Source organism: Pundamilia nyererei, unplaced genomic scaffold, assembly GCF_000239375.1.
Source record: "Pundamilia nyererei isolate P.nyererei 1_Seehausen unplaced genomic scaffold, PunNye1.0 scaffold00052, whole genome shotgun sequence".
NCBI classification, from domain to species: domain Eukaryota; kingdom Metazoa; phylum Chordata; class Actinopteri; order Cichliformes; family Cichlidae; genus Pundamilia; species Pundamilia nyererei.
Window position 1 is genome coordinate 308,558 of NW_005187453.1, and position 21,484 is coordinate 330,041.

General features: G+C 39.5%; 1 protein-coding gene across 1 annotated transcript in view; it reads left to right on the forward strand.

Annotated features, from left to right (window-relative positions):
* cacna1c (calcium channel, voltage-dependent, L type, alpha 1C subunit) overlaps positions 1-21,484 on the forward strand; it is a 193,946-nt gene that overhangs the window by 118,256 nt on the left and 54,206 nt on the right. Inside the window, exons 4-10 of the mRNA XM_013910923.1 lie at positions 3,096-3,235; positions 10,031-10,170; positions 11,425-11,577; positions 13,713-13,912; positions 16,162-16,265; positions 20,894-20,981; positions 21,337-21,421. Of these exons, the coding sequence (XP_013766377.1) occupies positions 3,096-3,235; positions 10,031-10,170; positions 11,425-11,577; positions 13,713-13,912; positions 16,162-16,265; positions 20,894-20,981; positions 21,337-21,421 (910 nt within the window). The remainder of the gene's footprint in view (positions 1-3,095; positions 3,236-10,030; positions 10,171-11,424; positions 11,578-13,712; positions 13,913-16,161; positions 16,266-20,893; positions 20,982-21,336; positions 21,422-21,484) is intronic.

The window sequence follows — 21,484 nt, forward strand, 5'->3', positions numbered from 1 at the left end:
TGTGTGTGTGTGTGTGTGTGTGTGTGTGTGTGTGTGTGTGTGTGTGTGTGTGTGTGTGTGTGTGTGTGTGTGTGTGTGTGTGTGTGTGTCAGGCTAAGCTGTTCCTACCAGATGTTTTTCTTTGTTTTATGTTTCTGAGCGCCGCACTGTCTGCCTGTCACCAGCAGATACACAGCTCGGGTGTGTGTATCTTTGAGAGAGCGCGAGCGTGATAGAGAGCTTTTGTATATTCGAGAGGGAGGATGTGTGCGTTTGTGAGATTAATTACTTCCGCATACACTGCTAACACTCCACTGTGCGGTGAAGGGTCGGCGGTACAAACGGTGAATATTAAACCAAATCAATTCTGCCGGCTTTGAAACCGAAACGCGCACGCAGAAAAAAAAAACAGGTGTCAACTGTGAAAATCTCAGTTTTTATCTTTAAGCTGGACACTTTTGGGCTGAAAAAGACGCTGAAAAGACTTGAATTGAAATGAGTGAAGGTTAGAAATGTAGAGAGCAGGAGCACAACAAGTTTAAGACAGCTTTCTGAGCAGGTGACTGAGGCGCAGAATCCCTGGCTAAAAATCGACTCGCCTTTCACGTATTCTGTGTTTCAACCTGTTTAAATCCACAGAATTATAATTCATGTCACTTCTTTGACTGTCAAGTTACTTGAGCATTTCTAAGTGCGGGAAAAATCATGGTTTACAAGTTTAATCGCTTCATTATGAACAAAAAAGAAAGCAAAGGACAAGTTTTTTTGTTTTTTATCAGCCTCTTGCAGTTGTAATGTGTTGGCAGCTGTGATTCATGAGACATTTTTGAGATGGCTCTTATATAGAGCTCTTAAAAAAACCCAAGTTTAAACACTTGAAAAAACTACTTGAGAAAAAGTGAGATCAGTGGTTAGAAAAATGCCTGATTCCCATGGTACTGGAAATTGCTGTGTTAAGTGTCACTGCAACTGGCCTAATGGGAGTCTGATGTAGTCTTTTCTTGTTTGTTTAGCTGGATGGCCTTCGGATTTCCATTAGCCTGAACATCTAATCTTAATGCAGCTACTGTATACACAAGTTTTTCCAACATAAACATTAACTTTAGAAACACTTTAGCGATTATAGACTGATCGGACTGATTTGGATTAAACACCATTACAAACATTTAACCTTCATTCAGCAATGATTTGAGAATGTTCACTCTTTGTACTGTCCTTAAAATCACCAACAATCAAATAAATACATTAAAGAATAAGGAAATTTTATTCTCAATGAGAAGGTTGGCATTCAGTTTTAAAATGCCATCCCTGTATAAACACCGGTGTTGAACTCCAGGCCTCGAGGGCTGGTGTCCTGCAGGTTTTAGATGTGTCCTTGATCCAACACAGCTGATTTAAATTGCTAAATGACCTCTGCAAACATGTCCTGAAGTTCTCCAGAGGCCTGGTAATGAACTAATCATTTGGTTCAGGTGTGTTGACCCAGGGTGAGATCTAAAACCTGCAGGACATCGGCTCTCGAGACCTGGAGTTCGACACCCCTGCTGTATAATCTACAGAAGAATACATTTTTATTTTTTCCAAAACCAATGTCATGTCCATTTTATGACAGAGGTAAACAGATCTTTCTTATAGATCCTTGCTAATCACTTATTCCTTATCAGTTTTAAGTTTTAAAAGATGTTTCCCCTCAGTGCAAATGATTTAGTATTTGAGAGCCTCAAAACAAGCCAGAAACAAAAAGAAATTTAAAAACACAAAGGCCAACATGTGACTCAGGTGTTGCACAGTCAGTGACGTCAGTGTTGTAGCTGTCAGGAGAAAAATGTCAGCATTGATCAGAGGAAATAACAGGCTTGAAGGCATATAATTCCAGTGGATTGGACAATTTAGAAGCTGTTTTCCATCAGTATTGTATGTGGTTATGTAAGTCAATGATGGAATCCAACCTAAACTCTTTTGTCAGTCAGCCTGTGAAGATATTTTGGTAAATTTAAACACAGCTTCTTCAGGTTTAGCTGATTCTTCCCAGGGATGAGACTGGAGCCTAGAGAGACCTGCCTGGCCTTCTGTCCCAAACCTCTGGCCCGCTGTGTGTATGTATCCATGGGAAAATAGAGGGAAGAAGAGGAGGAGCAGGGAATAAAATGAATGGATGGACTGATACATGTTTTTATTACCCACCCCCAAAAGAAAGAAAGAAAGAAACTGGGCAGAAAGCAAGAGGATGTTGAATAATTCTTTATATAGGACATTGTATTTGCACAGCAAGAAATAAATAGATTTCTGCATTGCTTTGATCTCATTTTCCTTAAAAACTTGACAAAATATTTAAAATCAGATATGAAAAGAGATTAGGTGGATGGTGAATTGTTTACGACTTTGCAACAGTCAGAAAGTTATATGATCCCGCTCTCTTTCAAGGCCATTTCAAGACATTTCCCAGGACCCTGTCAGGCTGGGGTCGGCAATATGACAACAATCCCTGAGGAGCTCTGTAGTAAAAATCCCGTTGTGTGTTTGCGTGTGCATACATGTGCACATGAAATCATTCCTTCCATCAGACAGTAACGTCGTAGGACAGGAAGAGAGCCAGTTTGATTAAATAATCAAAATGCTTTGATTGTGTACACGATTACAAGTTAGACAAATACATGTTAACATATAAATAATCAAACATGCGCACGCACACACACATGCATACGCACAAAGCAGAAGCCACATAAACAGCGGCAGAACATCTTGTTCTGGCTGATAAATTTGAAAGAGTAGGCAGCCAGCACTGCGAGTGCTCACAAGTCATATACAATGTCCTTAGTGTTGATGTGGGAAAAATAAAAAAGTTTTATGATTGTGAATGAACGTGTGTATATAATAGTGCTACAGCATGTCAATTTTTTCCAATAAGCCACCTCTCACGATGAAAAGATTTACTGCACATAGTTCAAGAATACTGAATCATTCCTTTGCGACATGAATTTAGCATTTAATCTGATTTCAAATTTTCATTTATAATTACCTCTGATTTTATCTGTGTCTGTTGCTCGTTTTATGTCATGCTGCAATGATGCCCCTCAGATGAGTAAATGGACTTTTTTATGTTTGTGTCTGCACAGGAGCGTGTGGAGTATCTGTTCCTCATCATTTTCACGGTGGAGGCGTTCCTGAAGGTAATAGCCTACGGCCTGCTCTTCCACCCCAACGCCTACCTGAGGAACGGCTGGAATCTGCTAGACTTCATCATTGTAGTTGTAGGGTAAGCGATCAGAATCACACAGAAAAGAGACAAACTGCGAGGTGTTATTTGATGGTTCTCTGTTACTCCAAGTGAGTCTATGAAGTTTGACAGATGAAGCAGATTTCATAGATTCAGTTGTGTAATTGTGATGCATAGTCTCTTTTCAACAGCTACCTGACACACACAACCTCAGCACATCATTAGCAAATTAATCATAGTACCTTAGTATAATTACTGTCAACCAATGGAAGTACAGCCAAGTCAATTGGCAGCCTCTGTCTAATGTAAGAGGTAGTCATAGTGTTAGCATCTATCAAAATTACAGTAAGATAGCGTTTCACGTGGCCTTCTTTACTTTCAGTTGCAAAGGCAAAGAAGCAGCTATATTTTCTCTTGTAGCTCATCTTTTACTCTACTTCCTGTTTGTAAAACCAGAAGGGCGCTCAGACAGATTCCACAAGGCCAATCCCATATTTTGCGATTTTAATGAAAGTGATCCAGGTCTGCACTAACATTTTATAGATTCTTCTACTGCTCCTCCTTGCTCAACATCTCCACTAGGTTTCGTAAAATTCAGCTCGACTCGTCTCATCGACAGAGAGACAAATATACAGCCTTGGTGAGAAGCTGAAGTCTGTTAATTTATTTACTAATTTAACACGACAGTCATGTGTTTTTTTAACATCCAACCATTGAAATAAAAAGTTCAGTTTGTGCCAAAATTATGTTCATCTTTCACAGTCGAATTGTCTGTGTTGATAGCCTGGATCAGTGCAACTGCTGTGATCTTGTCAGCGTTATTGAACACTTTCTCTATTTGTGACAGTAAAATTATTTGATTTGCAAAGTCCAACCTGCTGGCACACAAAGTAATTCTGAATTAGGAAGCTGATTGAGGACATGCATGCTCTTTTTTCACAATATCTCGAGTACATTTAGTATTTTGTTGTATTTTAGAAAGATTACTGTAGTAGCCATTTGAGAGGAGTATTGTCCGCTGACAAAGCTTTCTTTAGTTCACAGAAAATCTGTGCTAAAGCTGCAGCAAACTTTGGCCATCAGTGTATTGGTGAAGCCTAAACTGATTAGCTTGTGAGATGCTGATAGCAAAGCTCTGCTCTGTTTTTCTTTATCTGCAACTCAGCAACATAGTCCATCTGCTAAATCCATTTTGCCTAAGATTGTGTGTGTGTGTGTTTGTGTGTGCGTGTGTGCCTGCGTGTTTGTGTGTGTGTGTGTGTGTGTGCGTGTGCGTGTGTGTGACCCCCTTGCCAGCTGTGCTGTGTGTACATAATTTTGGACTTGACCACTGGACTTGACAGTTACATTTATGCCATAAAGATGGTCTAATTGAGCGTGTGTGCCTATGTGTGTGTGTGTGTGTGTGTGTGTGTGTGTGTGCGTGTGTGTGTGCACGAAAGCACCCTCAGCCTGGAGGAAGCCTTTGTAAATACACCAACACACAGACATGCACATTCAGTGAGTCTTGTTCATTGCATGTCAAGTGTTCACTCATATTAGCCATCACTAACTGAACACGCTTGGCTTGAGCCTATAACCACACACACACACACACCAACCACACACACACACATACATCCCATCGGCTGAAAACATGGTGCCAGTGCCCGTGGCATAAACACAACCTTTGCCACTCTTAAGCTGTTATCTACCCTCACTGTCTGTCTCCCTCTGTTCATGTCTCTTTCTCGATGTGAATTGTGCCTTTTATTGTAATGTAACATGATTTAATTTACAACTATAATGCACTGATGCCTGCAAATATTTTTGTTTCTCTTACAACCTTGCCAAAGGAAGTTCAGAAGGCGAAATACACGTCTGTTTGACTGCATGACTCCAAATAGAGTCATGCAGAATGACACATCAGTCTATTTAATGATTAATGTTATAGGGGACTGGATATGGATGCCTCAAAAGGCTCAGAAAATATGTATACTAGAGGGTTAGGCCCACTGAACATATATATAAACTTGGCACAAAATGTAAGGAAATTTGTGTTTATTTCTTTGTCGTAACTTTGCTTCTTCTTTGACACATTTGTAAACATATTTAAGAGTTGAGCAGCAGAGATGAGCAGTAGAGTTGAGAATGAGGGTTGCACCCAGAGGGAACACCAAATCTCCTATGCCAATGCCAAACAGCTTATTGACTTTTGATTAGTGTATTTTATTAGCTTGGATGATTAAAGTCTGAATTCTTTCTTCAGTCTCCAAATTCAGATATCCCCCCCCCCCCCAATTCTGATTTAGATCTGAGAATACTGAATAACTTCAAAATTTTTAGTTTTTAACTTGAGGTAGTCAGAATTCCGTGCAAAGGTCATGTATGCTCCTTTTTTGCTGCTATGTAAATCAGTCGTGAAGGTGAACATGATCATAATTCTTTCCTAACATCCCCCAAACAGCTTATGTTGCCTAATCCTAACCACTTCTTTGCTAAAGAGCTAACACATTAGAAAGCACTCCACTAATATGCAAACTCAGTTTTAACTTGACATTTAACTGAATTGGAAACCGAATAAAATCCACTAGAATAGATGTGAAAAGCTAACAAACACAAACTTCTTCTGTTTCACAAGCTGCAGGGAGTGTGTGTGGCTGGGTGTTTGTGTGGCTATGTGCATAAGTGGCTGTTTGTCTCTGTGCCCTTGCGAATCTAACTGCCAGTCTGTCTGTGTGTCTGTGTATAGATGAGAAGTGACAAGAGTTCACTCCCTCTGGATTATTCACCATATGGGTGAAAGAGCTTGTACCTGGTGCTGAGCAACCTCAGAGACACACACACACACACACACACACACACACATACACACACACACATAGATACTACGGTCCACACTTGGCTGGCACTTACCTGAGAGGTCATTAGTTAAGGCTCAGTAATTCAACAGGCTGTGTTCATGTGTGCATGCGCAATATGAATATGAATGAGACTCAAGTTCAGCAGTTTTCAAACTTTTTCTGTCACACAGAAAAAAATGTGTACCCCATACCCCATCCACATTTTTAATAATCATTAACAATTAAAAAAAAAAAGACCCACGTTCAATTTTAGTAACTTAAAGATCAGATTGGAAAATAAATGTTAAGAACCTTGGTCTCTGCATTCATACATACCTTGCTTCTTCATTTTTGACTTCTCTCTTTCACTCTTTGTCATCACTTTTTCCACTTTTGTTTTTCCTCAGATATATTAGGTCCATCTCCTTCCCCATGCAATTTTATGTTTCTTTCATTTTACTTTCCCTCCTTGTATTCAGGGTGTAATCAATACAAAATACAGAGTGAAGGATTCAGGCAAAAAAAAATTATCTATTTCATTTGTTCAGCATTTACAGGGTCAGAAAACTACCACGTGACACTTACTGTACTCCAGGATGTAAAATTTGGGCAGAATGAATACAAGCTGAATGAATATTTTGCTTTACACTGTAACAAAAAGAGAAAAAAAAAACAGGGGAAAAAAGCCTGTGGAAAAACTCACTATACTTCACTCAGATTCGGCACTACAGGCAATACTTTCCATGCTGTCGAGTTAAAGACAACAGTGAATGTGATGTGAATAAACTTTCATGGCCTGACCCGCAAAAAAAGAATTTGTTTCCTCTATTGAACTTTTCTTGTTTGGAGAATGTTAGAAATTATTGTGAAGCAAACTTGTGTGTATTTACACAGATATATGTTCAGGTTACACAGGAGTACCATACACCTTTGGATACTGAAGATGAATGACAAAATGTGCTGGGAAAGAACTTTTCCTTTCACGCATACAAAACAATTTATAAAACAATTCATTTATATTATAAGCGCAGAGTTTGTGACAGTTTGTTCGAAGAGTTTTATAGACTATGTTTGCTTTTATAAGAGATAATATAATGTATTGTGGTTTGGTATAATATTTCATGAGTCAGTTGTAGCTTTTTGTAAAAAAAAAAAAAGAAGAAAAAAAGTAAATAATTTATACACTAAGAATAAACTGTGGTATCTTAGGCTGGCCAAACTCGAGGAAACCTTCAATATAAAAGCATTAAATTTAGATCAGGGTAATGATCAATATCATTACCATCTCTTATTACCCGATTTGATCCACTTTTTATCTAAATACATACCTTTATATAAATATAAATACTTCTGTTATTACTGAAGCTCACCTGCAGTACCATTACAGCCCACAAGGGGTTTCCTTCCTGCACAATGACTGTGTAAAAGATTTTATACAGTCATTGATCTGCACTGTGGGAATCACTGTTCTAGAGACTTGACTATTAATCAGAGCCTTTGAAGGATAGTAATACTAGATAGCAACTCCACATACCTCGTACACCAAAATGAGCTAAATTAGGCTTATCAGTGGGCTGATATTATCAGTAGATATTAACTATCGATATCAGCATTTATGACAATTTATGCCAATAAATAAAAAATGTAAAAGGAGATATAGTAGAAACATCCTTCAATATATCATGTGTTTAGAACACCACAAACGCAACAACCAGCTGATCCGAGCAAAGTTGGCCAAGGCCCAAACAATCATAACTACACAAAAATAAAATTAATGCAATTCACTTAGAAAGGAAAGAACAAATAAATACCTGTAGATATATACAGACTATTTAAATCCGCAAATATGTGTCAGTCAATTTTTCTCTGTTCGCAGGATAGCAAACAAACAAACAAAGCTATCTAAAGCTATCTAAAGCTATCTAAAGGTGTAAAGTATGTGTATTTGCAGCATAACACATTATCAGTTCAAAGTTGTGAGTCAGTGCATCAAGGACTGTAGTGCCATCTAAATGTGAAGCAGAGACTCTGCTTTTACTTTATCACACTTTGCTACAAGTGTTATTTACATGCTTCAAGAATCACTATTTAAACATGCTCAAGCTTTTAAAACTGTAATAATTAAGTGTAAATATTTTTTTCTCAAGCGACGCGGTGTTGACATTTTGACGTCTGTGAGACCTCTCAGCCTTTTTTCTCTTTCTGAATGCGTGCGGTTGGTACTATCTTTAGCTGTGGATCTATACAGCTCACAATGTGGTGCTACACTCCAAGGCTCTAATTACCTTTAAACACCCTACAACAAAAGAACATGCTGGTGGTGCAAAATTGTGAATCTCTGACGTACTGTTCGTGCTCAGTTTCAAAGGAGTGCTTCCCACCAAGAGAGAGGGGGAGAGAGAGGAAAAGAGAGTTAATCAAATTGAGAGGGAGGTAATGCGAAATAGAGAGGCAGAGAGAGTGTGAGAGGGAGAGAGGGAGATATGTTTTGAGAGGCCTTTTCAAGTGGCCATTTCATCTGTGCTAATTGATAATTCTCCATGACTAACGTGCCACTGACTGGCCTTTGAGCCACGCTAGCTGGAAAATGGTATTGTATGGTGATTTCTAAAGGATCTCGGAGAGCCAGAGACAGGAAGGGGAGAGCGATAAGCTCAGCTGGACGTACATAAATTCAAGCTTGTGAGTCACTTACACCAAAGGGATGTATGTCAATAATTTCATTGGGATAATAGTTAACAAAAGGGGGGAGCGTTAAAAAGAGCATATTTAGCTCTTCATTGAAGATTATACTTCTGCTTTACACTGACAAATATGTATGGAAGCCTGAAGAGTACAGTGTGATTGCTGATCATGTCATTCAAGACATTTCTGGGCACTGGCCTCTGCTTTCCACCACAGCCTGCCTGGTGGGATCAGTGTTGTATTTCATCCCAAGTTCTTGCAGACCAATGTGAGAAATTATGACTTCATCGACCTCGGTTTGCACTCATGGGCACTGTTATACGACATTTCGCTTTACATTTACCACAAACTTTTACTGCTCTACAGTAAAACGGTGCTGCCCAACCTTATTGGCTTGTGACCCTTCAAATCCAAAATCAAGGCCATCCTCAGAGTGCACCTGTTTAGCTGTTTTGGCCCTTTTCTGTAATGATGTCCTTTCAGTCCCAAGGTTGGTAATTACTGGTCACTCTGACTAAAAGTCAGTAACCCAAACTATAATAAATCAGTCCCAGGCCTGAATTTCACCAAAGTAAAGTGTTCACACATTTTGGCCAAAGTCCATTAATTTAAACTCATGAGCAGTTCTTGCTTAAATCTTTCTTGGCTGGATGTTTCTGTTTTCATGGAGGGTAATAACTAAAAAGGGCAACAGTGTAAAAATACATTTGACATTTTAAAAGAGAGTTTTTCTGCATAGTACCACATAACCTGACTGTGCAGCTCTCTTCACTACAGTCATGCACAGGCATCTGTGGAGCTGACTGTCAAATCATTAAAGCCACATGCCTCACATTTCCTTATCTGCGAAAGACAGAAGGAACAGATAAAACATTTTCGATTGTTTTCTTGGAAGGATAACTTGCTAAGCTGTTTTATTTTTTGCTTTCGAGTTTCTTCAAGAGTCAAATTGTGAAACGACACTGTTGACTTCACCAGGCCTTTACCTTCTAAAAATATGTTCCCAAATTTGGCTGCTGTAAGCACATTTCACTTATATTGCAATGTTTCCACTGGTGATTCATTTAGATTCATATAGAATTAATGAAAAAAGTTGTTAAAAAGTTTTATTTCAACTGAAGCCTGATATTGTGCAACACTACTGACAATGTCTAAAGTGGCAAACAAAGATGTAAAACACATGGCCATAATGACACCAACTGTGGTGAGGCCTTTACAGCTGTATCTCTTTTATTGTTTTCTTTCTCTCATATATTCTCTAGTATGTGGAAATGGGATGTCAATGTGAAATTGATGGTTATTGAAGTCATTACCTTCTGTCTTACAGGTTATTCAGTGCAATCTTGGAGCAGGCCACAAAAGGGGATGGGGCTACTCCTATTGGAGGGAAAGCGGCGGGCTTTGATGTCAAGGCTCTGAGGGCATTCAGAGTACTCAGACCCCTCAGACTGGTCTCTGGAGTACCGAGTAAGTACTGAGAGCTATGGAAGTAAAAAAGAAGAATGAAAGAGAGAAAAGCAGGAGCACAAATGGTGCTCTGGGGATCAGGTGTGAATGGTGATTGGGTGTTGTGGGGGGTGGAATGGACCAGAGATTGAAGCTTGCATTGGTGCTTGACGCCACACATGATGCCACACATATACTCACACCCAGTCTTCTTCTTGTCAGAAATGCAGAGGCTTTCAGAGCTGGACGATTTATGTGCGTACTTGTCTGTGAAGACACTCTTAATGAAAATAGTGTGTTTCCACCTTTATGTGCATTACACTTGCAGACAAATGCAGAGGATGCAAGTGCACAGCTATCACTTTGTCATTTGGTGTAAAAGTGCTGAGTGCCGTTGTGCGCCGCGCTGTCCAACATCACTGGGCTGTCATGGCAGTCGTGGCAACTGATCAACAGCGTGTTTGCCAGCTGACTTGCGCACAGATGGCGTCCAGTTGCTTATGTGCTGTGGAATTTATTATCTTTTTATTAAAGGCTGATCATTAAAGGAAGAAAAACATGAGGTTGTACAATCTAGACGTCTTAGCCATGCCAGTTATTCACGACTGAAAAGTGGAAAAACTGCTGTTCCAGCAACTATCTAAGTGTTCCTCACTCCATGACACCACACTAATTTTGCAGTTGCGTTTTAAAAAGTTCAAAAGAGTAACTGATTAAATTAATGCGAGTGTAATCTGATAAACTGGCCTATATGCGCAAGCCTGTGAGCTTTTTTGGTTTTAATTTAGTTTCTTTTAACAAATTAGTCAGTTAAATAAACCCACAATTTCTCCTACTGCCTTTTGTATTGTTACGCCTCTTCAGCAGCAACATATTTTTGCTCCTCTTGTTTTAAGTTATTAATATGCAGAGCACTGAGCTTTTGTTCATCAAAGCATTTATTAAATTTAACTGGAAAGGTGTTCTGCTCATAGACAAATTTGCATTTAAAAATACCATGTTTTTTTCTTTGCCTACAATTAATAGAAGTCATACTTTTCAGTAGAATATCTGTACAAAAGCAATATTAAAGCTTCAGATGAAATATAACAGCCAGCTTAAGTGCTTGCATGGTGATTCATTATGACAATGCTGGTATATGAGGTGGCAGTAATGATTTTTAATGACAGTAAGTCTCCAATCCTCAGATTTTATAAGAACTGTATGCTTTTTTAAAATGTTCTGTACACTCTCATATGCCTTTTTGGATTCTTAGCAAATGTGTGCCTCCTGCAGGTTTACAGGTAGTGTTGAACTCCATAATCAAAGCCATGGTTCCTCTGCTCCATATCGCCCTGCTGGTCCTCTTCGTCATCATCATCTATGCCATCATTGGTCTGGAGCTCTTCATGGGCAAGATGCACAAGACCTGCGTTCATAACCTAACAGGTACACACAAACACTCACTTGTAGAATACCTATTTATAAGCACTGATGCACAGATATAAATAAAAACATGCACGATCAAACACAGCCAATGGCACACAACACTTCAGTTGCTTCGATACATGATCAAAGCATGTATTGAAGTGTATGTGCAGGCATGCTTCAGTTAGCATTTATTCACATACATACAAAGTGCAAACTTTGGTGTTCAAGGTCTTTGGTTTGACTGAGTTTTGCATAAATTTGAACTCTACAGTAAAACTTTATCAGCAAACAAACCTTAAACAGTTAAATGATCACATCAATTAATTATTCAAACCATCATTTATGTTTCTGAGCAGGAACAATTTCAGCAATAATTGAAACAACAGCTGCCATAAATGATTGAAACAATTTTCAGCAAAGGGCCTCAGGTATAATGGACTGGAGTGTTATTATGATGGTGTTATACATCCCCTGAGAGGCATTAGCTTTCCACAGGGTAAGTGCCAGTGGAATACTCTGCTATCCTATACATCACCCTGGAGAGCTTGTTTTGTATAATTAGTAAAACACTTTTTCCACATTGATTTTTTTCATGGTGCCTTTGTTTGGTGTTATTTCATGGTGTCCTTTTAGCCTTTCAACCTCTTTTTTTTATGTGAATGGATTGAATCTGTAACAGAGCTTCCCGTAGCAAAAAATCAAAATGTTCAGTGAGCACTGCTTGGATGGGCGTAAATCTCTCCTGCTGGGATCTGCAGTTCAAAAGACAAGCAGCTGAGTTCAAAAAGTATGCTCGATAAAAAAAAGTGCAAGTCTGTGTAAACAAAAGCATAAGGAGTCATGATCTCAAGGAGAATTTTGATAACAAGGATCCAGTCGCCACTATATATCATAAATAGTACAGTACATGGATATTCCATTGAAATGAAACATTGACTAGAGTTTTGAAGCTTGGAGCTTCTGCTATTGCTAGTGCTGGCAAATAGGGTGAACTCCGTTGCAAACAGGTGCCATACCAAAAGCTTCTTTGCAATTGCTTTGGTTGCTAGCAGATTGATGCTGTCACCCATAGTTTGCATGGAAGGCTCCAATTTGTCAGCAAACATGCTAACTAACTGGAAAAAGTATGACACAAACTGGAAGCAGAGACAGTTCACCTTCAAAGTAAGTGGTGCTTTGCCACAGAAATCAACATATTTCAGTATATTTCATGTCTTCACAGTTAGTGGCAATCACAAGGCAGTTTGTTTGCAACCTCTTTGCAATTAGCTATTGTAAGCAACTTTTCCCTGGCAATCGCTGATTACAGGGGGTAGCTGACAGGTCTCAAGACATGTATGACTGGAGCTTAGCAGCTGATTTCACAGCATAAGCCAGCAACCTCTTGCAACCAGGAATAATCCTAGCAGCCAGTGGTTAGCAGACAATTGCCAACTGCTTTCTAGGCCTGTGTAAAGTCACTGCATTGCTACATGAGATGCTAACTTTGACGAGTGAAAAACAGGCACAACAACAACAAACAAAACACAATCGAAAAAAAGTGAGCAACTTATAGTTTGCAGTATGTTTTAATATGACAAAATCTTAAAAAGTTACAGAGTTATTGGAAGTGAAACTTGCACGTGCTACCAATGCAAAATACACTTAAAACAGTGGGTTATGTGAAAATTTACAGTTGGCATCAAAGCAGACTTAAGCTACAGAGCACAAAATGTTTTTATACCAGCTTCTAAACATGTTTATTTCTGTTATAAATTTGGTTATCGTAACATGTGAATCCTTGACAAGTGACCTCCTTTTGGAGCATGCCTCAAGCAGGCTTTCGAGGATCTGTGGTTTTTGCTACTTTTAAGTTGGCTTCCTGCTGCTTGATTTCTACATTAAAAATCATGATGGGTAAAAGCTAAAAATGGCTTTTTCTATGAAGTTTAACTCACTACATCTGTGGTTTCTAAATAAATTATAGCTGTCTTGTTGAGCTGTTTTTTCCCTCGTACAACAGAAAATGATCTTTGTGTGTAATTCAGTCTAATTTTCCACCTCTGACCCTCCTCAACAGTGCATCATTAAAGCAACAAAAAAGACATTATTTGTAAGATATCTGAAAAATTAAAAAAAAAAGGCCATTGCCACTTTTTTCTCTTTTGTCACAGGCACTATTGCAGAGGAAAAGCCAGCACCATGTGCACCTGATGGAGCTTATGGTCGACATTGCAAGCAGAATGGAACACAGTGCAGAGTTGGGTGGGAGGGCCCAAACGACGGCATCACAAACTTCGACAACTTTGCCTTTGCCATGTTAACGGTGTTCCAGTGTATAACCATGGAAGGCTGGACGGATGTGCTGTACTGGGTGAGTCGGACACCAAAGCAGTGTTTTTGTGTTTGTGTGGCTTACTGAGTACCAGAGGGATTGGTGCGTGGAGCCTCTTTACTGTATCTGTAACATCAGTGCCAGATGAGTGCTTTTGAGAAAGGAGTATAACACAATAACAAAAACACTTGTTTTAGAAAGGTGGATACATATACAAAGACAGAACAAATACACACACAGAGTTAGCTTCTATCTCAGGTTAATGCAGACAATACACTGTGTAATTGAAGCTGCAGATTCATTTAGAACGTGTGTAGAATCCCTACACTTGATTTCAGTGTCAAGTGAGCAAACATGGGGCCACAGACAACTAAATATTTCCACAGGGACAAGTTTCCCTGCTAATCAAATCAAATAGAGCTTGGTAAATTAGAACAAAAGGGCTTTCAAGATGCTGGACAAACCTTTAGAACAGCTTTAAGTGCTTTGTTGCAATTGTATTTTTGAAAGTTTTATCTTGTAGGGAAGTAAATGCATTAGCTTTCTGGCTTGACATTTTATAAAATGGTTATAAATTAGTTACAAAAAGTAGCAAAATAAATTTCTCTTGTGTTTGAGATCTACATGGCACTGAGAGGTCAAATGGACTGTTGCTTAAGAAAATAACAGCAACTAGAAGAACACTGCAAAAAAACAGAAGCTGAACAACACACCAAGGAAATAAAAAAAAAAAGAAAAACACAGCTGAAATTGATTAAAACAAAAAAGAAGTTGACTAAAACACAGTAGAAGCAGAAAAAACAAGAAATTTCCACAAAACACAACAGAAGTGTTTTCGGGGACACAATACCGTGACGAACCAGCTGCAGAAATGACAGAAACCAACGCACACTTAAAATAACCAGAGGGTTCATCGGTGTTGTGAGGGTTAAAAAGATGTAAGGTAATGTTTGTTTTAATCACATGATTCATATAATAACGTAAATACATTCTTGCTATTAGCTATTTACTGTTAGCTTGGCACGTCCGCAGCTGTTCCGTCACCTTATAGTGTCCCCAAAAGTTTTCAGTTTTTTTGTTTTCACTTTTGCTTCAATTTTTTCTATTTCCATTGTGTTTTATTAAACTTTCACTGTGGTTTATGTGCTTTTTCTGTTTCCTGATGTCTTCTTAAGAGCCACTGTAGGGATATCACGTAAAAATGTGCATCCAGTATGTGCTTGTTGGTTAAGTTACTAGCTCTACATCCGTTCTGCTATTCCTGCTTATCTACTGCAGTTTCCTGTTTATATTTACACACAGCACTCCTATAACAAATTTGATGTGCTGTAAAATGTTAAATAGTCGAATGATTGAAGCACCAGCCCTTTGACAATATTTTGTTTGTGTTGTAATTTCACATAATTTTCAGCGTCACACACTTTCACTACAAAATATCAACATGCAACATTTGCTGCTGTCACAGCACATAAACCTGCTGTCAGCTTTCACCTTTATCATCTCCCTTTTTTATCTCTGTCCCCCAGTCTTTGTGTTAAATTCTTTAATTAAGAGCCTTATCATATTATTATCCGCTAACCTAACCTTTGCATTTACAACCTCAATCTAATCAGTAATCTAATAGTCTAATAATGGGACTTTTGTTTTGAAGTAAAATCCTGGATGCTAAACTGCTCACTTTGTCAGCATCGATTGCTACATATATACACCCCATTTATTCATCACAACAATTTCCACATTAATCTCTCTTGATACTGTTATATCTTTGTTTCTAGATCCATTCACCAATCTAAGATGAAATTACTTAACCCTCAGGTCTTCCTTTAAGTTACTGTGGAACTGTTTAAAGAGATTTTTTAAATTGCAGCCAGGGTTTGCCATTAAATTACAAAAGTGTTCTTAATTGTGGATCGTGGTCTGCCTGCTCTCCAAGCAAACGATAAAAGGCTTATAGTCAGTTTTAATCATGCAATTATGCCATTCTCACTGCTATCTGCTGCTCTTTTAACATGCACCGCTCCTTTTCTTTTTTCCTGCTTTTATCTCCTTTTAACCTCTCTCTCTCTAACACACTTTCCTGTCCTTGACCTCTACCGCCCTGACTCATCCGTGACTTCATCTTCTCTCTGTCAACCTTCTCAAAACCTTTTCTGTCATGTTTCCTGTTCTTTCCCTACTTTTCTCACCCACCTGTTGATTCCACATCTGTGCTACTCCCCCTTTTTCTCCTTCCTCTTCTTTCTCCTTTTCTTTCTTCTTCGCTCCTCTTTGCCTTTTCTCTCTCTCAGATGCAGGATGCCATGGGCTATGAGCTGCCATGGGTCTATTTTGTCTCTCTTGTCATCTTCGGCTCTTTTTTCGTTCTCAATCTCGTTCTGGGAGTGTTGAGCGGGTAAGAGGTTATGCTGTTGTCACTTGTGTATGTGCAGTAGGTGTGCTGTGTGGCTTTATTTACTATTTTAAATGTTTAAAAGACGATGTTACAAGACTCCCGTAATGCAATCTAAAGTGCAAGTTTTTTCTTATTATTTCTCTTTTTGTTGTCATTAATGTTTTAACACATACATACACACAGACCCAGTAAAATAATAAATTAGATGCAAATAAGAGCCGTGTGCTGACAGCAGTCTCACCCCATCATTCCACCAGAAAAAGCAGAGCTAGACAACCGTAGTCCTCTGTTGTTGAGGAAAGATAAAATGATGATCACTGAACTGAGCAAAATCATTCGCTCTCTTCCCTTTCTCTTTCACTCAATCAATCCTTTGGCACAGGCCTGAAAGAAATACACAAAAGCACTCAGAAAAAGCTGCGAGTGACCCCACGTCTATCTGTCGTGTTCATGTCAGTTTGCCCACCTGTCTGTGCTGAACAGGTAGACACATACACACAAATATTTACACATTTCCAAAACTTAACACATTTCAACTTAAAATGAACACTGCTGTGTTCCAACATGTTTTTTAGCTTACATGCACGTTTGTCTCTTGCAAGTTAGCATTTATCTTTCTTTTTTTTTTTACATTTGTGCGCGCACACACAGAGTGTTTATATTTGTTTAAAGGCATGTGCTGCGCTGTGTGTTTTGTTTCAACAAATACTGCTCGAGCAGGCTCGCTGGGTGCTGTTTTACCCCACTCTGCCAAGTCACACTGTTTCAGTACAAGCGCCTCCCGGTCTGCAGGGACACACTGGGGTATAAATAATTCACCCCTCAGGTCAGCCGTGGAGGTGGAATGCTAAAAAAAACTTGCACAACAGGGAAAACACAATAAGGACAGAGTGGAGTCTGGAGGAAATGTGGCATTAAATATGGAAATTATGGAACAGCAGGCTGCACTGAGTAGTGAAAAGCATTTTTTTAAGCATCCGTAAAAAAGATTGTTTGCAGATCACACATGATGGTAATAATAATGATGATAATGTTAAAAAATAATTGTCAATAAATCGGCAGAGAATGGTTTTGACTTGATGTCTATTTCCAGTCCATGGGAGTCTTGGTGCACAGTCTCTTCATTTGTCTAACTACACTCTTATTTCTCCAGTGATTAAGGAGGAAAAAGAAGAATTACAGTGGAAGTAGAATCACCTATGTGATTATTAAACTTCTGACTTTTTTCTTGCAGGAATACATTAATTCATTTATTTTGTTTGTCCCATGAGACTCGCAGCCTCCTGTAGGTTTCACTGTTTTAAAAGACCCGCTGAATCCACCAAGGCATCTCTTTATCATTTCTCACATTCATATTGCCCAAATACTTTGCCATGTGGCACGCTAAGTGACTAACAAATAATATCAATGCACCATAATCCCAGCAGGGAACAAGCAGAGGTAAACGGTTCCATCTGTTGGGAACTTTCACCAAGGATCTAACTCATTCCCTTATCCCCCCTTCTCCTTTCTCCCGTCCCCATCATCCTACCACTCCCTGCCTTTTCCATCAATCCCCTGTCTTCTTGTCTTACTTTTTCCTCTTTTACCATCCATCTACTTCCCATCTTCCATCCTTCTATCTCCTCCCTTTGCCCCCTATCCTGATGCCTCCTAGGTGAATGATGCTGTAGGTTACACGTGGCCCTGGGTCTATTTTGTCACCTTAATCATCATCGGATCCTTCTTTGTGCTAAACTTGGTTCTGGGGGTATTAAGCGGGTAAGGGCAGGGTCAAAGGTCGTTTGAAACTAATTTTTCTTTCTTGCCTTTTTGCTGCTCTTGGAGAATTTTGCTTCTGGTCTTTTGCTCAAGGGATCTCTTCACTTCCTTCTCCTTCCTGCCTCTTGCTGCTGCTGGCGTTTATATTTAATGAGTACAAAGCATGTACAAGAATGTGTTTCTATATAGTCCCATTTGGTTGCTTTACAAGACCATGTATCTGAGGCTTTGTGACTCTTCCAACTGAGCATTGCTGACTGCACATAGATTTTTTTTATCACTGTAGCTGACTGTAGTGAAATCATACTCGAGCATCTGGCTCGAAGACCACTGAAACCTTCTGGGTATTGTTTCTCTTACTACAAGGCTCCACTGCTGTTTCTGTAAAATAGCACTAGTGCTATTGTGAAGTGAAGTGCTCTGTTTTCAGCACTGATGCAGGGTGGAAAAACTACCATTTCATTTTGGGGGTTTTTTAAGGAATTAATATGTAAACTAAGAACCCTTGTGATTAAAGCTGTTTATAGACCAGCAGTTAATACACAAAAACATGCAAGAAAATGTATCTAAATTCAGCAGTAACAGAAGTACATCAATTGCCACCTAAAAACATCTTAAACTTCTCAGTTCCAAAATCAGCTCTGCCAGGGAACAGGTTTTAGAGTCAGATGTCTCACCCCTGACTGACTGACTGACCTGAATCTGACTTGATACCCTCAGGAGAGGTGGCAGCAGCATTGTAGGGAAAATAATAGAGGTCTATCTGTACCAAACAGCTTGGGGGGTTTGGTAGTCCGACTCTTTGTCTGACTTGTGACTAATGATGCTGTCAGCTCACTACACAGCCTGACCTTTTACCAACTGGTTACTCCATGGTGTGTGTAGGTCTCAGATTGGCATAATAACTAATGGCTAAACAGGAAGAAGGAGAGTGACGGATGTAGAGACATAGGCATAGGGTGTGACTGTGTTTGTCTGGATTTGATGTAATACGTAAACAGAGAGGATGGAGAAAGTGGCTCGACCGAAAGAGAATGAGTAGGCAGAGAAAGGAGAATTAAAAGATGACTGAGGACAGAAAGGTGAGACAGTGGAGAATTGGAAAATGAGCGTGGAGCCTAAGGATTTAGCACTCAAGGCCACACTCGCACACACACATACAGGATATGCGCACTGAACTGCACAAGCCCAGATCAATAGGATTGGATCTCCTGCTAATGTTCTGACAAGTGGGACAATAGATGCTTGTCCTAATGCTCATTGATCTGCTGTTGTGGGTTTGAGTGTGGAGTCTGCAGTTCAATCTGAGGTTCCATCATTCCCCTAAATTTCACACAGATATCCTCAAACACTTGAATTCTGCCCAGCCAATAGACATGACCAAAAAAAAGTCAATAACAATACCAAGAGTTTCATCAGTTCTTGATCTCTGGAGAGCAGTGAAACACTAACAGCCTACACAACCTCTCTTAAAACCTTTGTGCTAATTGCTTGAAATCTGATTAGGAATATTGAGATAACGCTTAAACCTGAGCTTCAAAAAGAGTCCCACTTGTATGTTCAAAACGAACGTAGGGAAGTTTACTTCTATGTAAAATATTCATGACAAGGAGGCATTTGCTGTGTTTATTTTCCAGCAGGCCTTTAAATATGAATTTGTTCACGTTTTAACTGCAAAAATTCCCAAGTCTCCCAAGTCCTGTCAGCCCTCATCTGAATGAATTTCCTTTGTTCAGACTGGATCTTTGGTTCTAACCTGTCTTTGACCTTCCCCAAGTGCACCGTTTAATCAAGTGTTCCTCAGTTCTTTCTTCCCTCCTGTCACCTGGAAGCAATTTCACTGAATTTCATCATAATGATATGATATTTCACACTCGCTGGTCACGTTTGTTTTAATTGTCTTAAATTATTTTTTCTGCACGTGTTCTTTGTGCACAAAAACTCCGAAATCCAGGTGAGGTGCAAACCTATAACTTTTTTCTGTAATCAATGTCTCTGAGTAGTAACTGAAAGAATGAGTTGGCGGGCAAAAGGTTCGGAGCTCAGTGATGCAGGATGACTTTAGTGCAGAGCCACCTCTCCAACTATTTGACAACAGCTGAGGCTGTGCAGCTGGTGAGGGCGCCCTCTTTGTGCCTCCCTCCGGGGTTGTACCAAGCACATTGCAACCTGGGGTAGACCCAGAAAACACCACAGGAATCCCATTTCCCAGCTGGCCTGGATCCACCTGGGAGTCCAGTACAGATAAATGAAGTCTTGAACTTTAATATTTAGTAAGTTTTTACAATCGGCAGACTTTTCACTGTAGCTTTTTATCATATTAGCTGAGCATGCATCAGCCAGAAATCATCACCTGTTCCCTGCTGAGAAAAGGTGGTACAATTCATCAACAGTGCAACAGCCTAAATGAATAGGGTTCCTGCTGCATCACTTCCTTTCACTCTTTTATTTGGTTCTTCCTTTTGTCTATGTGAATCACATGGAATCAGTCCTCATCATCTTTCATGGAACCCCAGCTGGCTTGAATGGTATTTCATTATTTGAGTGGTTCATATGTAAATAATTATTAATAAGGTATAAAGATCTATATTCTAGGAAACCAAAAGCTGCATTTGCATACTAACACCGTTTTTCCGTGGCAAAACTTTTCTTTCGTTACTTAACTTTTCTTCTCTCTGGCAGGGTTTTCCCTCTTCTTCTTTCCGAAGTATCCTTTTCTTTTAACTTGATCACTTTTGTCACATGATGATTTTGCCAAAACCTTAGTCAAGATTTTCAGATTCTCTTTCCTGTCTCTCTCTCTGTTTGCTCTCTCTTTCCCGTCAACTCTCTGCCCCGCTCCTTCTCTTCTGCTCCCCTCCTCCCAGAGAGTTTTCCAAGGAGAGAGAGAAGGCCAAGGCGCGCGGTGACTTCCAGAAACTCAGAGAAAAACAGCAACTGGAGGAAGACCTCAAGGTAGTTTGGTGTGTGTGTGCATGTGTGCATGCGGTTGTCCCCATGCCAGAAAAGCTGTTACAGTCTTTACCAAAGACTTAGGTTCATTGTACTGTCAGTGTTCAGTAACCTGTAACCCTTCAGTAACAGTGAGCAGGGAAAGCAGAGCAAACTTTACTTAGAAGTTACCTAAGTTACAAAACAACACAAGCACTCCTCTTACCTCATGGAAAAGTGTAAAAAAAAATAGGGCACACGAAGATTGAGACACATGATACATATTCTAAAACATTTCATTCTTATGATTCCAAACAGATGTGAAGTTTGATCTTTCTGTTTACCCATCAGTATTTCCCTTGTTTGTGTGTGAATACAGGGCTATTTAGACTGGATCACTCAAGCCGAAGACATTGACCCAGAGAATGAAGAGGAGGGCATGGACGATGAGAAACCCAGAAATCGTGAGTGTGCGTTTTTTTGACAGAAGGAAGAATGGTTCTCCGTGAAGACGACGCTGTATGCAT